General features: G+C 52.2%; 1 protein-coding gene across 1 annotated transcript in view; it reads left to right on the plus strand.

Annotated features, from left to right (window-relative positions):
- Positions 1–12,682, plus strand: part of LOC118695364 (transcription factor HIVEP3-like) — a 278,612-nt gene that overhangs the window by 246,278 nt on the left and 19,652 nt on the right. The window contains 1 exon segment of the mRNA XM_036396877.2: positions 3,615–3,790. Coding sequence (XP_036252770.1) covers positions 3,615–3,790 — 176 coding nt within the window.

Raw genomic sequence — 12,682 nt, forward strand, 5'->3', positions numbered from 1 at the left:
CTCTTATCTGAGCTATAAATGTTAAAGTCAGAAATTAAACTTCCCTCCTTTTTACCTTGAGAGAGCTGCATGTCCACATCGTGTTATTTTGTGGCCTGTAGTGACAAGCTGTGCCTGATTTATCTTCCTGATGCAAATCAGATGGGCACAGGAGCAGGGAGATGGGATCACACTGAAGGAATTATGTCCATAAATCTCTTGCAGCCCTCAGTGCAGGCAAATGGCATCTGCAGAGCCTTCTCTGGGTTATGGCACTGTCACCTCCTGCTGTCTCCTTCCCCTTTGGAACTTGCTTTTCCTCCCTCTCCCCTCTCCCTGCCTGTTTTCTTCATGGTTTCAGGGAGCTGTGGGGGAATATCTGTGCTGGCGCTGGCAGGGTGTCAGATGAAGCGCAGTGCCTGATTCCAGATTCAAGCACAGGGCTGTTTTAATGCGGCCTGATGGCTTTAATGAGCCACACAAACATTGCCATGGCAGGCTGGAATTAAGGGCAGTGCAAGTCCAAGGCTGATAAAGGAGCACTTCCAGGTTTGAAATGGCCAGGTGGGTCCCAGCACACTGACAGGCAGAGGAGGAAGCCTGCAGTACAAACCTGAGCAGAAAAAATCAGGATTCCTGATTCCTTTTGCTCCTCCTGAATCTTTAACACTGCCTGAACAAAGAAGGGACAGGAACCATCCCTAAAAACCTGAGCCCTGGAATCCTTTGGGGTTAATGGTGATAACTGGGCATACTGGGATGGAGACTGGGGCACTGGGGGAGCCTCCAGACACCAGCTCAGTCCCCTCTGGCCAGATAATGAGAACCTTGTCATGATGGGTGTTGATGTTGGGTTTTTTCAGAGTTTTTTGGGGTTTGGGTGGTTGGGAATGGCACAATGGGGTGGCATTGCTGTGACTTCAGTCCCAGCAGAAAAAATGAAGTATTTGAGCCCCTGGTGAGGACCCAGAGAACTCCTGCTGATGCTGAAGGACACACACCACAACCTGTACTTCCCAAAACACTTTTAACCTTGTTGGACACCAAAGCTGGTTTGTGCTCTGCTGCAGACTGGGCTGTCTGAACACCAATTTTCCTCTCTTTCCTCTAATCTGTGTCCAAAACTGAACCGTGACCTCACCCCTGAAGTTCAGGAGGAGCTCAATCCCCTCTGAGCATCTCAGGAGCAGCTCAATCTCTCTGAGCATCTCAGGAGCAGCTCAGGCTCCTCTGAGCATCTCAGGAGCAGCTCATACTCCTCTGAGCACTCAGGAGCAGCTCAGGCTCCTCTGAGCATCTCAGGAGCAGCTCAATCCTCTCTGAGCATCTCAGGAGCAGCTCAATCCCCTCTGAGCATCTCAGGAGCAGCTCATGCTCCTCTGAGCACCTCCCACAGCTCTGAACAGATCCAAGGGGCTCAGCCAGGACTGGGAAGGGCTCAGTCCCAGCTCACTGCCTGCAGCCAGCAGGATCAGCCTGAATTTCAGCTCCCCCAGACACCCCTGTAGAGCTGGAACTGCCTGGGCTCTTCCTGAGGGAAAGGAATAAAGTGTGGGGGAGATCCAGGGTCCCTGCAGTGGGACTCACCCACTTCCAACCCCACCCTACAGGCAGCTGGGAGGGGTTTCCATGGGTGCATCCTGTGCAGGCTGTGCCATTCCCATCCTCTCAATTCTGGGCTGGTCTTTGTGTGGTTTTTAAACTCATTTTTAAATGAGCCTTGTTTTTTTTGTTTTTTTCTTTTTTTTTACATTATAAATACATAAGTTTTAGTATTTATCATATATTCACTTACTGAAGTGCTCAATCTATTGCAGTGCAGCTGTTTCTGTTCAAGTTTCTCCTCAGTCTGGCTGCTGTTTTCTCACCCTTCTGGTTTGGATAGGCTTCACTGGGAAGACACTAAAACCTGACTGATGGTGTTGGATGCCTTTGGATCTCCTATTAAGAGGCTTTAGACAGCCTGATTTTTCCAGGGTGGATGTTTGGAGATATCTGAAGACCAGACTTAATTCCTCCTGGGTAGAAAAATGACTTGCAAGAAGTGCCATGCTTTAAAAATTTGGCCTCTTTAAGATCTGAGGGGAGCAATTTGGTGTTACCTTATTCTTCTTGTGCTGCAAGTACAGGAAATTGCAGCCTTCATTTGCTGAGCAGCAGGAGGCTGGAAGATTTGTCTCAGTCTTATAAGGGTTTTTCAACCCCCCCATCCTGCAGCCTTCCCCATGCACTCATGCCTGGACAGAAAATCAAATCTGTAATGGGAAGGAAGGATGACCAACCTCATTCTCTTTTAGGGTAAACCTAAATCGTGATCCTGTGCCAAAGATAAAAGAGCCTGGAGTCTGCAGTGTTTACATCTAGTGGTAGCACCATTCATTTATTAGAAATAAGGATGTTTTCTTCTCATTGTGTCCATTCTGGGTGTGTCATTCAGGCTGTGCGGGGCTCACAGGGGGTTTGTGGCACTGGTGACATCTCAGGTGGCAGCCTGGAGGGTGGGAGGTCCCAGGAGCTTTGCCTGGGATGAGTTGTGCCAGCACCTGCAGAGGCAGCCTGGGCATGTTTGAAGTGGCAGGGACTGAGAGGCAGCTGGGCTGGCCTGGGACAAACCCTGTCCAGCCTGGCCTGGGACAACCCTGTCCAGCCTGGCCTGGGACAAACCCTGTCCAGCCTGGCCTGGGATAAACCCTGTCCAGCCTGGCCTAGGCCAAACCCTGTCCAGCCTGTCCTGGGATAAACTCTGTCCAGCCTGTCCTGGGATAAACCTGTCCAGCCTGGCCTGGGCCAAACTCTGTCCAGCCTGGCCTAGGCCAAACTCTGTCCAGCCTGTCCTGGGATAAACTCTGTCCAGCCTGGCCTAGGCCAAACCCTCTCCAGCCTGGCCTGGGACAAACCCTGTCCAGCCTGGCCTGGGACAAACCCTGTCCAGCCTGTCCTGGGATAAACCCTGTCCATCCTGCTCTGGGCCAAACTCTGTCCAGCCTGGCCCAGGACAAACTCTGTCCAGCCTGGCCTGGAACAAACTCTGTCCAGCCTGTCCTGGACAACCCTGTCCATCCTGCCCTGGGCCAAACCCTGTCCAGCTTTGCCTGGTCCAAACTCTGTCCAGCCTGGCCTGGGTGCCTCAGTTTTTGTTTGAGGATGGGGCACACCAGCACACTGGGGTGTCCCCATGACTCTGTCCAGTCTGCCTGGGCCAAAACTTGTCCAGCATGGCCCAGGACAAACTCTCTCCAGACTGGCCCAAACTCTGTACAGCCTGGCCTGGGCCAAACCCTGTCCAGCCTGGCCTGGGTGCCTCAGTTTGTGGTTGAGGATGGGGCACAGCAGCACAGTGGGGTGTCCCCGTGTCCCAGCTCAGCTTTGGGCTCTTGGTGGTCACAGAGCAGCAGATTCAGGACATGAGACCATCCTGGATGTGTCTGGAAGCACCTGGGCACGAGCTTTGGGTGCTAATTCACATTTAGCCTAATTCCCCAGAGCTACCAAACAGCAACCAAGACCTGTGGTGTCAATAACACTCTGAACTAACCCAGCAAAGTTGTGACTTCTTCTGTTGAGGTGGGAATCTTCTTTTTTTTTTTTTTTCTTTTTTTTTTTTTTCCCTTTATCACGCCACCTGTTGCTCATAGGTACAAATCAAACGAAGAGTATGTGTATGTGCGAGGCCGTGGAAGAGGGAAGTATGTTTGTGAGGAGTGTGGAATTCGCTGCAAGAAACCCAGCATGCTGAAGAAACACATTCGCACGCACACAGACGTCAGGCCGTACGTCTGCAAGTACTGTAACTTTGCTTTTAAAACCAAAGGTAAGCCACAGCCAGCTGCCAGCTCCTCTGCTCAGGGTGCTGGCACTGCCAGCCTGCTGGGGGCACCCACAAAGGGAGAGGGAAGGCATTGCCAGGGGCTGGCAAAGCCCCCCCAGTTGGAGGGAGGGGGATGAGGGAGTTGGAAATTGGTTGGTGTTTCCAGAAGAGCATCCCTGCCATCCTCCTTGTGCTTGTCCAAGGGGAAAGTCCTGAAATGCAGCTTCTCTGGCAGGGCTTTCTGAGCAAAACCAGCCCAGGAGCTCCAGGCTGAGCCCCTGGATCCAGGCTCTGGGGGGCCTCTCCTGCTGCTCTGCCCATTCTCATCCTCTGCAGTTGCATGTGGCTTCCACATTCTCTGCATCACATCAAAGGACCTTTTCCCTAAAGGTTTTCATCCCAGGACATCGAGCCATCAATGCCACCAGGTGTGCTCTGCCATGGCCTCAGCGAGGGTGTCAGTGAGAGCAGGCAGGAGCCTGCAAACCACAGGCAAAATAGAACTTCATTCCATGAGAAACGGGGAATGGGACCTTCCAAATGGGCCAGAGGTGCCTTTAACTTCTTGTAGGGGTCTGGCAGCGTGGGTTGGACAAAGGTCTGGTGGCAGCAAGTCTTGGGATAAAGCAGCAACAAGTGTGGGGCTCGGGTTCTTGCATACAGCTTGGCAGAGCTCAGGGAGCCTTTGGACAATGCTTTTGGGCACATTTAGGGGTTTTGGGGGCTGTCTGTCTTGGTTTGGAAAGACAGGAGTCTGCTAAGGAAGGCAGGAGCCTCCCCTGAAATGGAGAATGTAAACCCCTCCCCACCCCTCTGAATTGCTGTAAATTTTAAATTAAGGGGCTCTCAGGCAGAAGAAAGATGAGAGCAGGAAATATCAGTTCTTTACTAGGAAAGAAAAAAATGAAAGGATAAAATGAACAATGCAGTGAACTAAAGCAACAGTGCCAGAGTCAGAACCCAGCCTGACACCTGTGGGTCAGGCTGGTGGCAGCAGAACCATTGGAATTGTGGCTCAGCCCTCCTGCAGTGCCAGGGCTGGTTCTGCTGGAGCAGGGATCCTGGAGAAAGGTGCAGTCTCTGCCTCTGCAGATCCAGGGCAAGAGGCAGCTGCTGTTCCTCTGGGCAATCCAGTGCAGAAGCCGTGCTGGTGTTCCAGAATCTCCAGATTCTATCCGGGTAGGAATGCTTGGCTCCTCCCCCTGGGCTCCCATCTGCCAATGGGATGCTGTAGTTCTTATCAGCCATGCGGGGACATTCCAGAGCTGTTATCAGCAGGTGTCCCCTCCCAGGGAGGAGTGATTGTGGTCACTCAAAGAGAGAGATAAGGCAAACTGCCCACTTGACAAAAGATAATCTGCCATACAGATGGTAATAGAAAACATCCTGCATTGCAATCTGGAACACTGTCCCATGCAGGAGCTGGACTGGGTGACCCCTGTGGGTCCCTCCCAGCTCAGGGAGTCCCAAAACACCCATTGTTGTCTGTAGCTCCATCAGTCTCAGAGGGTGGCACAGCTGGGGGGGCTCAGTGCCCAGGAGGAGCTGGTGTCACCCAGGCAGTGGCACAGCATGGCTGTGGGCAGGGCACAGCATGCTGTGTGCTCTGTGGCACCTGTGCTGGCCTAGGGGGACAGAGCAGGACAAGGAAGTGACTCAGGGGGGCAGTGCCTGGAGCTGGTGGCTTTGCTGGAAGGCTGGCGGGGATTTCTGGCTGCCAACGTGCTGGGGGTCACTTGCACTGGGGCAGAAGGGGAAGTGGCACGGGTCTGAGGCCAGATTCTCATGCTGCACATCCCAGCGTCGGTTCTTCCTCTCCCTCCCATCCTGGAGCTGTTTCTGATTCATTTCCTTTCTCGTCCCCTCTTGCTTTGACTTCGTTCCGAGGTTCCCTTGGGGAGCTGAGCCCGCTCAGCCTCTCCCATCACCTCACCTCACTCCCACCATGCTTCTGTAGGGCTTTTGCCCGGGGTGATGGCATCAAACCATCCTCTCCACCACCTCTCTGGCTGCTTTGCTCTTCATCTCTGCTCCCTTGAAGGCCACGATCTGTCAGCTCTGGCTGCACATGGCAAACAGACCCTTCCCTTCTTCTGCTTGGCATGGCCAAGGGAGCATGGAAATGCTTCCTTCCTTCCTTCCTTCCTTCCATGGAACAAAAATCATCCACACTCTGCTGGGATTCCAGTGGCAAAGCACCTGTTTGCCCATGGGGGCATGGAATGGGCAGAACTCCCCTGGATCGGGGGATTTATGGAGAAATGCTTGCATGGTGGTGACTTGGAATTGCATGAGAATGGTTCTTGGCTGGGAGGGTGGAGGGCAGAGCCTGGGGTGTGCTCAGAGTGCCCAGAAATGGGACAAAAGCTGGTTGGGGGGCACAAGGAGATCTGCAAGAGCTGGGAGGGGTGAAGGACAGAGCCTTGGGTGTGCTCAGACTGCCCAGGAACGGGAGGCAAAATGTTTGGGGGGCACAAGGAGCTCTGGAAGAGCTGGGAAGGGTGAAGGGAAGAGTTCTGGGCTGTGCTCAGAGTGCTCAGAAATGGGACAAAAGCTCTTTGAGGGGCACAAGGAGATCTGGAAGAGCTGAGAAGGGAGAAGGGCAGAGCCTGGGGTGTGCTCAGACTGCCCAAAAATGGGAGAAAAGCCGTTTGGGAGATCTGGAAAAGTGGGAAAAAGCTCTGTGTGTGTTGACAAAAGCATCAGCTGGTGACAGAGAGTCATCACCAACCAGAGTTTGAGATCACTTTAAAAATCACCAGGAAGGGCAGGAAGAAAATCCTTTTTTTTTTTTTTTTTTTCTTCATGCCCGTGCCAGTGATTTTTAAAAGCAATTTCAAACTCTGCTCATACCAAGTGACCCAGAGGAGCGGGGGCTTTGCAGAGCTGCAGAGCTGCTGTTCCCAGCTCATTTTCGGTGGGGTTTGTCTCATTTTGGCTCCTCCCTGGGCTGGGTGGGGTTGGCAGCCCCGGGCACGCAGAATGCAGGAGCTGCAGCTCTCCCTCCTGCACAAACACGGAACTTTTTTAGAAATCAGCTTTCCAGAGTTAATTTTAGCCTTCAGCATCAGCTCCAGGGGGAGGTCTGTGGAGCTGGCTTCGTTTTGGCTGGGGTAGATCTCTCCAGCATGATCTAATGCTCTAAACTCTCCAGTAGGCTGGAAGCAGTTAAATGGGATTTTATTGTTATTATTATTATTATTTTTAATGAGGAGCTTTATCTGGTTAAAATGTACCTCACCCCCCACCCTTCCCCCTCTAGAAAATACATGTCTGTGTTCCAAGTACTGGGAAAACTTTTGCAACAGAAAATGCTATAAATATTTCCCCTTATTCATTAATTTGCTGCTTTTTGTGCCTTTCTGTCACTGGAAGCAAAGCTGTTCCTTTGGCTTAGAGAACTGCAGGGAAATTTTATTTTTTTATTATTTTAAAGCAAATCCATGAGATTAATTCTGGGTTTTTTTTGGTGTCTGTGCTTGTTTTGCTGATGGGAACAACAGCCTTGGAAATTTGGTTTGCAGAGATTTGTTTGATTTGGTGTTTCTGGAGCAGATCTAAAGGTGCCTCTTTAATGAGGTGTCTCTCCCTCCCCTGCGGCGGAGCTTTGTGCCTGTGGCCTCCAAAAGGGTCTTTAAAGGAGGCTCAGCAGCTTCTGCATTGTTTTCTGGGCAGGAAGGAAACAAGAAAAAGCTGGTTTCCCTTTCAGGAAGGTTGGGAAGAGCTTTTCCCTTCCCCTCTCTCACTGCTGCTGGGATGAGGGGCAGTGCTGGCACATTAATTCCCTTTCCCAGTTATTATTATTATTATTACTTTCCAGTTATTTTCCTCCTCCTTCAGACCCACATCAGCCTCTCACAGGGTCCTGATTGCTTCCAGTGCCCTCAGAAATTCTGGATAAAATGTTTGGAACAGCTCTGAGGTCAGGGGATGAGGAGCTCCAGTTTAATTTAAAGGGAGCTGAGGAAAGGACACTGCTGGCTGGAGATCCCCCATTTCACACTCTGTGCCACTCACCCTTCCCAGCCTCCAGACTGCTCAGCCAGAGCCTTCAATAAATTCATTTTCAGTTCCTTAAATCAGCCCCTGCCAGCACTGAGGGCACTGCACATGTGAATATATGGAATATATTAAATTCAACGCATTAAATGCATTCCCCCCAGCCCTTAAAGGGCTGCACAGTTTGTTGTTATTGCAGCTCCAGCAGCCTCAGTCTCCTCTGGAAAGCACAACAGGCAGAATTCCCTGCTGGGAGAGCAGGGCACAGGGATGGGCTGAGCATCCCTGGGTGCTGTCCCTGTGCTCCTGGGCATGTCACAAACATCCCCTGGGATGGGGACAGAGTTATCCCCAGGGATTTCCTGCCTGGACATCCCATGGGATGTGAGGCAAGAGCAGAAAATGTCCCAGTGGAGCAGCCAGGAGATGAAACACTGAGCAAAAGGGCTCTGGAACTCTCCAGAGAAAGGGAAAAAATCCAGGAATCAGGGCTGGGAGCAAAGGATTGGTGACCTCCAGGGAAATATTCACTGGTGTTTTCTGGAGCCAGTGCAGCCATTAAAGTCTCAGCCCCACTGGGAATTCTGCTCATTTGGAAATCTGCAAATCCTGGGTACCTTTCTGGAATATCAGCTTTTGGCTGGAAAGGTTTGATCCAGGAGGTGGCTGATGTTTTATGGCCTGGGTGGATCCAGGCAGGCTGCATGTGCAAATTCACTCCTTTAATCTATATGTCAATAAGGATAAAAGATAATAATCGATTTTCTAAAAGATTGAACTCCTCTGCCCAATGAATTCTGTAAATGAAAGCTTTCCTCCTCACAAAGTCTCACCTGGGGACATCAGCTCCACACCGAGGCCTAAATCAAGGCCTGTGCATTATTTAAATCCCACATAAAACCTGGTTCAAGATTTATTTGGCACACAGAGTATCAGTTATGGCTGGTTCTCTGTGTGAGGGCATCCCCCAGCAAAATCAAAGAATCCCAGAATGATTTGGGCTGGAAGGAACTTAAATCCCACCCAGTGCCACCCCAGGGCCACCTCCCACTGTGCCCGGAGCTCCAAACCTGGCCTGGGGCACTGCCAGGGCTCCAGGGGCAGCCACAGCTGCTCTGGGCACCCTGGCACAGCCCAAACCTCTCCAACCAGGCCTTGCCAGGCTACAAACCCCCTGTGGCAAATGGCACTGGGGGCACCTGGAACCATGCAGGAAATCATTCTTTCCTTTCCTTTCTCCATTTGCTGCAATGGTTTTTGGTGCTGGTTTCCATCCTGGATTGAGGAATGGGAATGCCAGAGTGGTTTGGGTGGGAAGGGATCTTCAATGCCAGCTCATTGCAGCCCAGGGCCACCTCCCACTGTGCCAGGTGCTGCCAGCCCCAATGCCCAGCCTGGCCTTGGGCACTGCCAGGGCTCCAGGGGCAGCCACAGCTGCTCTGGCAATTCCAGCCCAGCCCCTGCCCACCCTGCCAGGGAACAATTCCCAATTCCCAAGATCCCATCCAGCCCTGCCCTCTGCCACTGGCAGCCATTCCCTGCCTCCTGTCCCTCCATCCTTGGCCCCAGTCCCTCTGCAGCTCTCCTGGAGCCCCTTCAGGCCCTGCAAGGGCTCTGAGCTCTCCCTGGAGCCTTCTCCTCTCCAGCCTGGCTCCATGGCTGTCTCCTCCTCCCAGAGGAGCTGCTGCTCTCCTGCAAGTGCTTTCCAAGGAGGAATGTGACAATTGTTCATCCTGTGAAGCTCTGGCTCTTTGTGTCACAGTGCTGCCTCCTGCACTCGCTCATTTGTTGGTTTTTTAGGGTTTTTCTTTTTGGTTGTTGCTCAATTGATCAGATTTAACAGCAGAAATAGAAAGGATCATCCCCAGCACAGACAGAATCATTTTCCCAGGAATCTCAATGCTTCAGCTCCCTAAATTCTGCTTTAATTCCTTAAAAAGACGATAATGGCTCTTCCAACAAGAAAAAAAGAATCAATTTCCCTCATGAAATTTAACTGGGAAATAACTTCTAGTCCCTATTAAGCTGCTTTAGGTGCTTTTGGAAGGCCCCAGTCTCAGCTTTCTCCAAACAACACAGGCATTTAAGCTGCTCTAAGTCCCACTAAGAGCTCCCAGCATGGGCAGAGCTGAGGCAGCTGGAGCTCATAGTTCTGGGCAGGCGTAATGGGAGCTGTGCTCACACTGCCCCTGCTCCTCCTGGGGGCTCAGCATTCCCAGGAATTCCTGAGGGATTTTTTAAATATAGCCAGTTGATTGCAAATCTGGGAGCTTTTTTTGGTAAACAATCCCCAATAAGGAGCACTTACCTGCTTAGGGTTCAGTGAAATTCCTCTGCTATTTAAATCCAGCTCCCTGCTGCTCTCTCTTGCTCCCTCAAAGATGTTTTTCCATGGTTTCCAAGGAAGCAATGCTGTGTGGTTTTTCTTTTTTATTTTTTTTTTTCTCCTTTTTTTTTTTTTTTTAACTTGGGAGCCAGAGCTCTGCAAGGCTACAAGTAGCTGTGAGTCTTCCCTGGTAGGATTAAATCCAGCTCTCACTTAGCAAAGTGGTGTTGGTTTTACTGGAAATCTGCCGAGCGTTTAATCCTGCCAGCGTTAATTAAGGGCTCTAAAAAAACACAAACTGGAAGAAGAGCCCTGATCAGATAAATATCCTTGTCCTGCAGATTGCTCCCAGGATGATCACTCAGCTTCTCAGCCCAGGGAAAGGAGCCTCCAGCTTTTAATTTCCTTAAAACGATGCAGAGGGGGCAGATGAGGATCTGTCCTGCTGAGCCTCCCTTCCCTAAAAGGATGCAGCATCCCTCTTTTCTTGGGATTTCTCCAACAAAATTTGCACCCTGAGCTCTGCAGGAGGATCTTGGCCAGCAGCTTTACCTGGGGGAGGAGGGAGGAAGGGAGAGACAGAGCAGAGGGAAAAGGAGCTGGAGGGGAAGGAAACAAAGCTTGGGATGAGTTGGTGCTTTGGGGTTTGGGGTGAATTTGTTGGCACTGGGGGTTGGGAAAGGAAGGCAGCAGCCACACGCTGGCCTGGCCAGGGACAGAAAACAGAACAGCAGGTGACACTGGTGGCTCCTGGCACATCTTGGCAAACCCAGCAGCTGCTGAGCCCCAGCAGAGGGGCAGGAGGGCTCTGGGTGCCCTGCAGGTCCTGCAGCTGCACAGGGACACACAGCTGGCCAGCCAGGTGTCCCTGGGACACTTGAGGTGGCCAAGGTGGCTTTTGAACACCTGAAATGGCCATGGTGGCTTTTGGACACCTGAGATGGCCAAGGTGGCCTTGGGACACCTGACGTGGCCAAGGTGGCCTTGGGACACCTGAGGTGGCCAAGGTGGCTTTTGGACACCTGAGGTGGCCAAGGTGGTCTTTGGACACCTGAGGGGGCCAAGGTGGCCTTGGGACACCTGAGGTGGCCACAGTGGCTTTTGGACACCTGAGGGGCCAAGGTGGTCTTTGGGACACCTGAGGTGGCCAAGGTGGCTTGGACACCTGAGGTGGCCACAGTGGCCTTGGGACACCTGAGGTGGCCATGGTGGCTTTTGGACACCTGAGGTGGCCACGGTGGCCTTTGGGCCCCTGAGGTGGCCACAGTGGCCTTGGGACATCTCAGGTGGCCACGGTGGTCTTTGGACACCTGAGGTGGCTTTTGGACACCTGAGGTGGCCACGGTGGCCTCAGAGTGGCCCTGAGGACCTGAGAGCAAAGCCTGGCACTGAGCAGCTCCCTCTCCTCAGGAATTCCTGCTGCTCCCTCGGGTCTGCGTCTCCCTGCTGCTGTTCCCAGGGCTGTTGGTGGCACAGAGGATTTCTGGGCTGTTTTGGGGGCAGCAGAACGCTGGGGATGTCCCCTCCCCACTGAGCTGGGTCCCCACAAAGCCCCTGCTCACAGCAGGCACTGCTGGGGTTGTGTTTGCTGCCCTTGGAGGGGCTCCAGGCAGGGTTTTGGCTGAGCAGGGGTGGGGCAGAGCTGGCTGGACAGGCAGCAGCACGGGGGGTTTGCAGCCACTGACTCGGTCTGGGCTGCTCTTGCTGCTGCTCATTTCCAAAATGAAATTCCAGCTGTGAGGCCACAGCTGGGACTGTGCATGGGGATGGTTTTTTTTTTCAGTTTGCATTTTCATTTTTTCTTTTTTTTTTTTTTTCACCAATCCTGGTGATTCACTGGGAGCAGAGGTGTCTGTGAGAACACACTCCTGGCTCATGGGGTGGGTTTGGGGCCATGACAAAACTCCTGCTTTGGGGTGGGGAAAGGGGCTCTGGTTTGGAGCAGGGAGCTGAGCTCATCCTCACACCTGAGTGTCCTGACCAGGGGGCTCGGGGCAGTTAAACACGAGGCTTAAATAGAATAAATCTCTCTTATTTGGAGCTGTTTTGCTGCATTCAAATTATTAAACATGCCCTGAATCCACGTCCAGGTTGGGTGCCAGACACACAGGGATATAGAGTCAGCCTTTGTCTCTCGTGGTGTTTCCTGCTGGAGCTGCTCCATTTTGTATAAAATGGGCTGAAATAAATAATTCATGGGCTCAGGAGAAATCAAGGTGGCAGCTGGGTGGTTGTGGCACCACGGGTAATGCTCTGCTCCAGTGAATAGTGGCTTTTTTATCCCTGATATCCAGAGCAGCAGGAGGAGAGGCTCAGAGGGGCCCCCTGTGCTCCCCCAGCCTGGGACTTTGCACTGCAGCACCTCAGTCCTCCCTGAAGGTTGTAATAAAGTAGGAGAATTCTGGTTTTCCTCTGTTTTTTTTTAATTGTTTGATGAGAAAACCAAGCCTGGTGCTCCTCAGTGCCCTCAGGTGTCAGTGCCAGCAAGGCTGAGGGCACAGCAGGGGATGGGAAATTCAAGCACTCCTTCAGCAGGGCCCAGCTTCCTCCTCACCATCCCATAAATCCCT

The sequence above is a fragment of the Molothrus ater genome, chromosome 24, assembly GCF_012460135.2.
Source record: "Molothrus ater isolate BHLD 08-10-18 breed brown headed cowbird chromosome 24, BPBGC_Mater_1.1, whole genome shotgun sequence".
NCBI lineage: Eukaryota > Metazoa > Chordata > Aves > Passeriformes > Icteridae > Molothrus > Molothrus ater.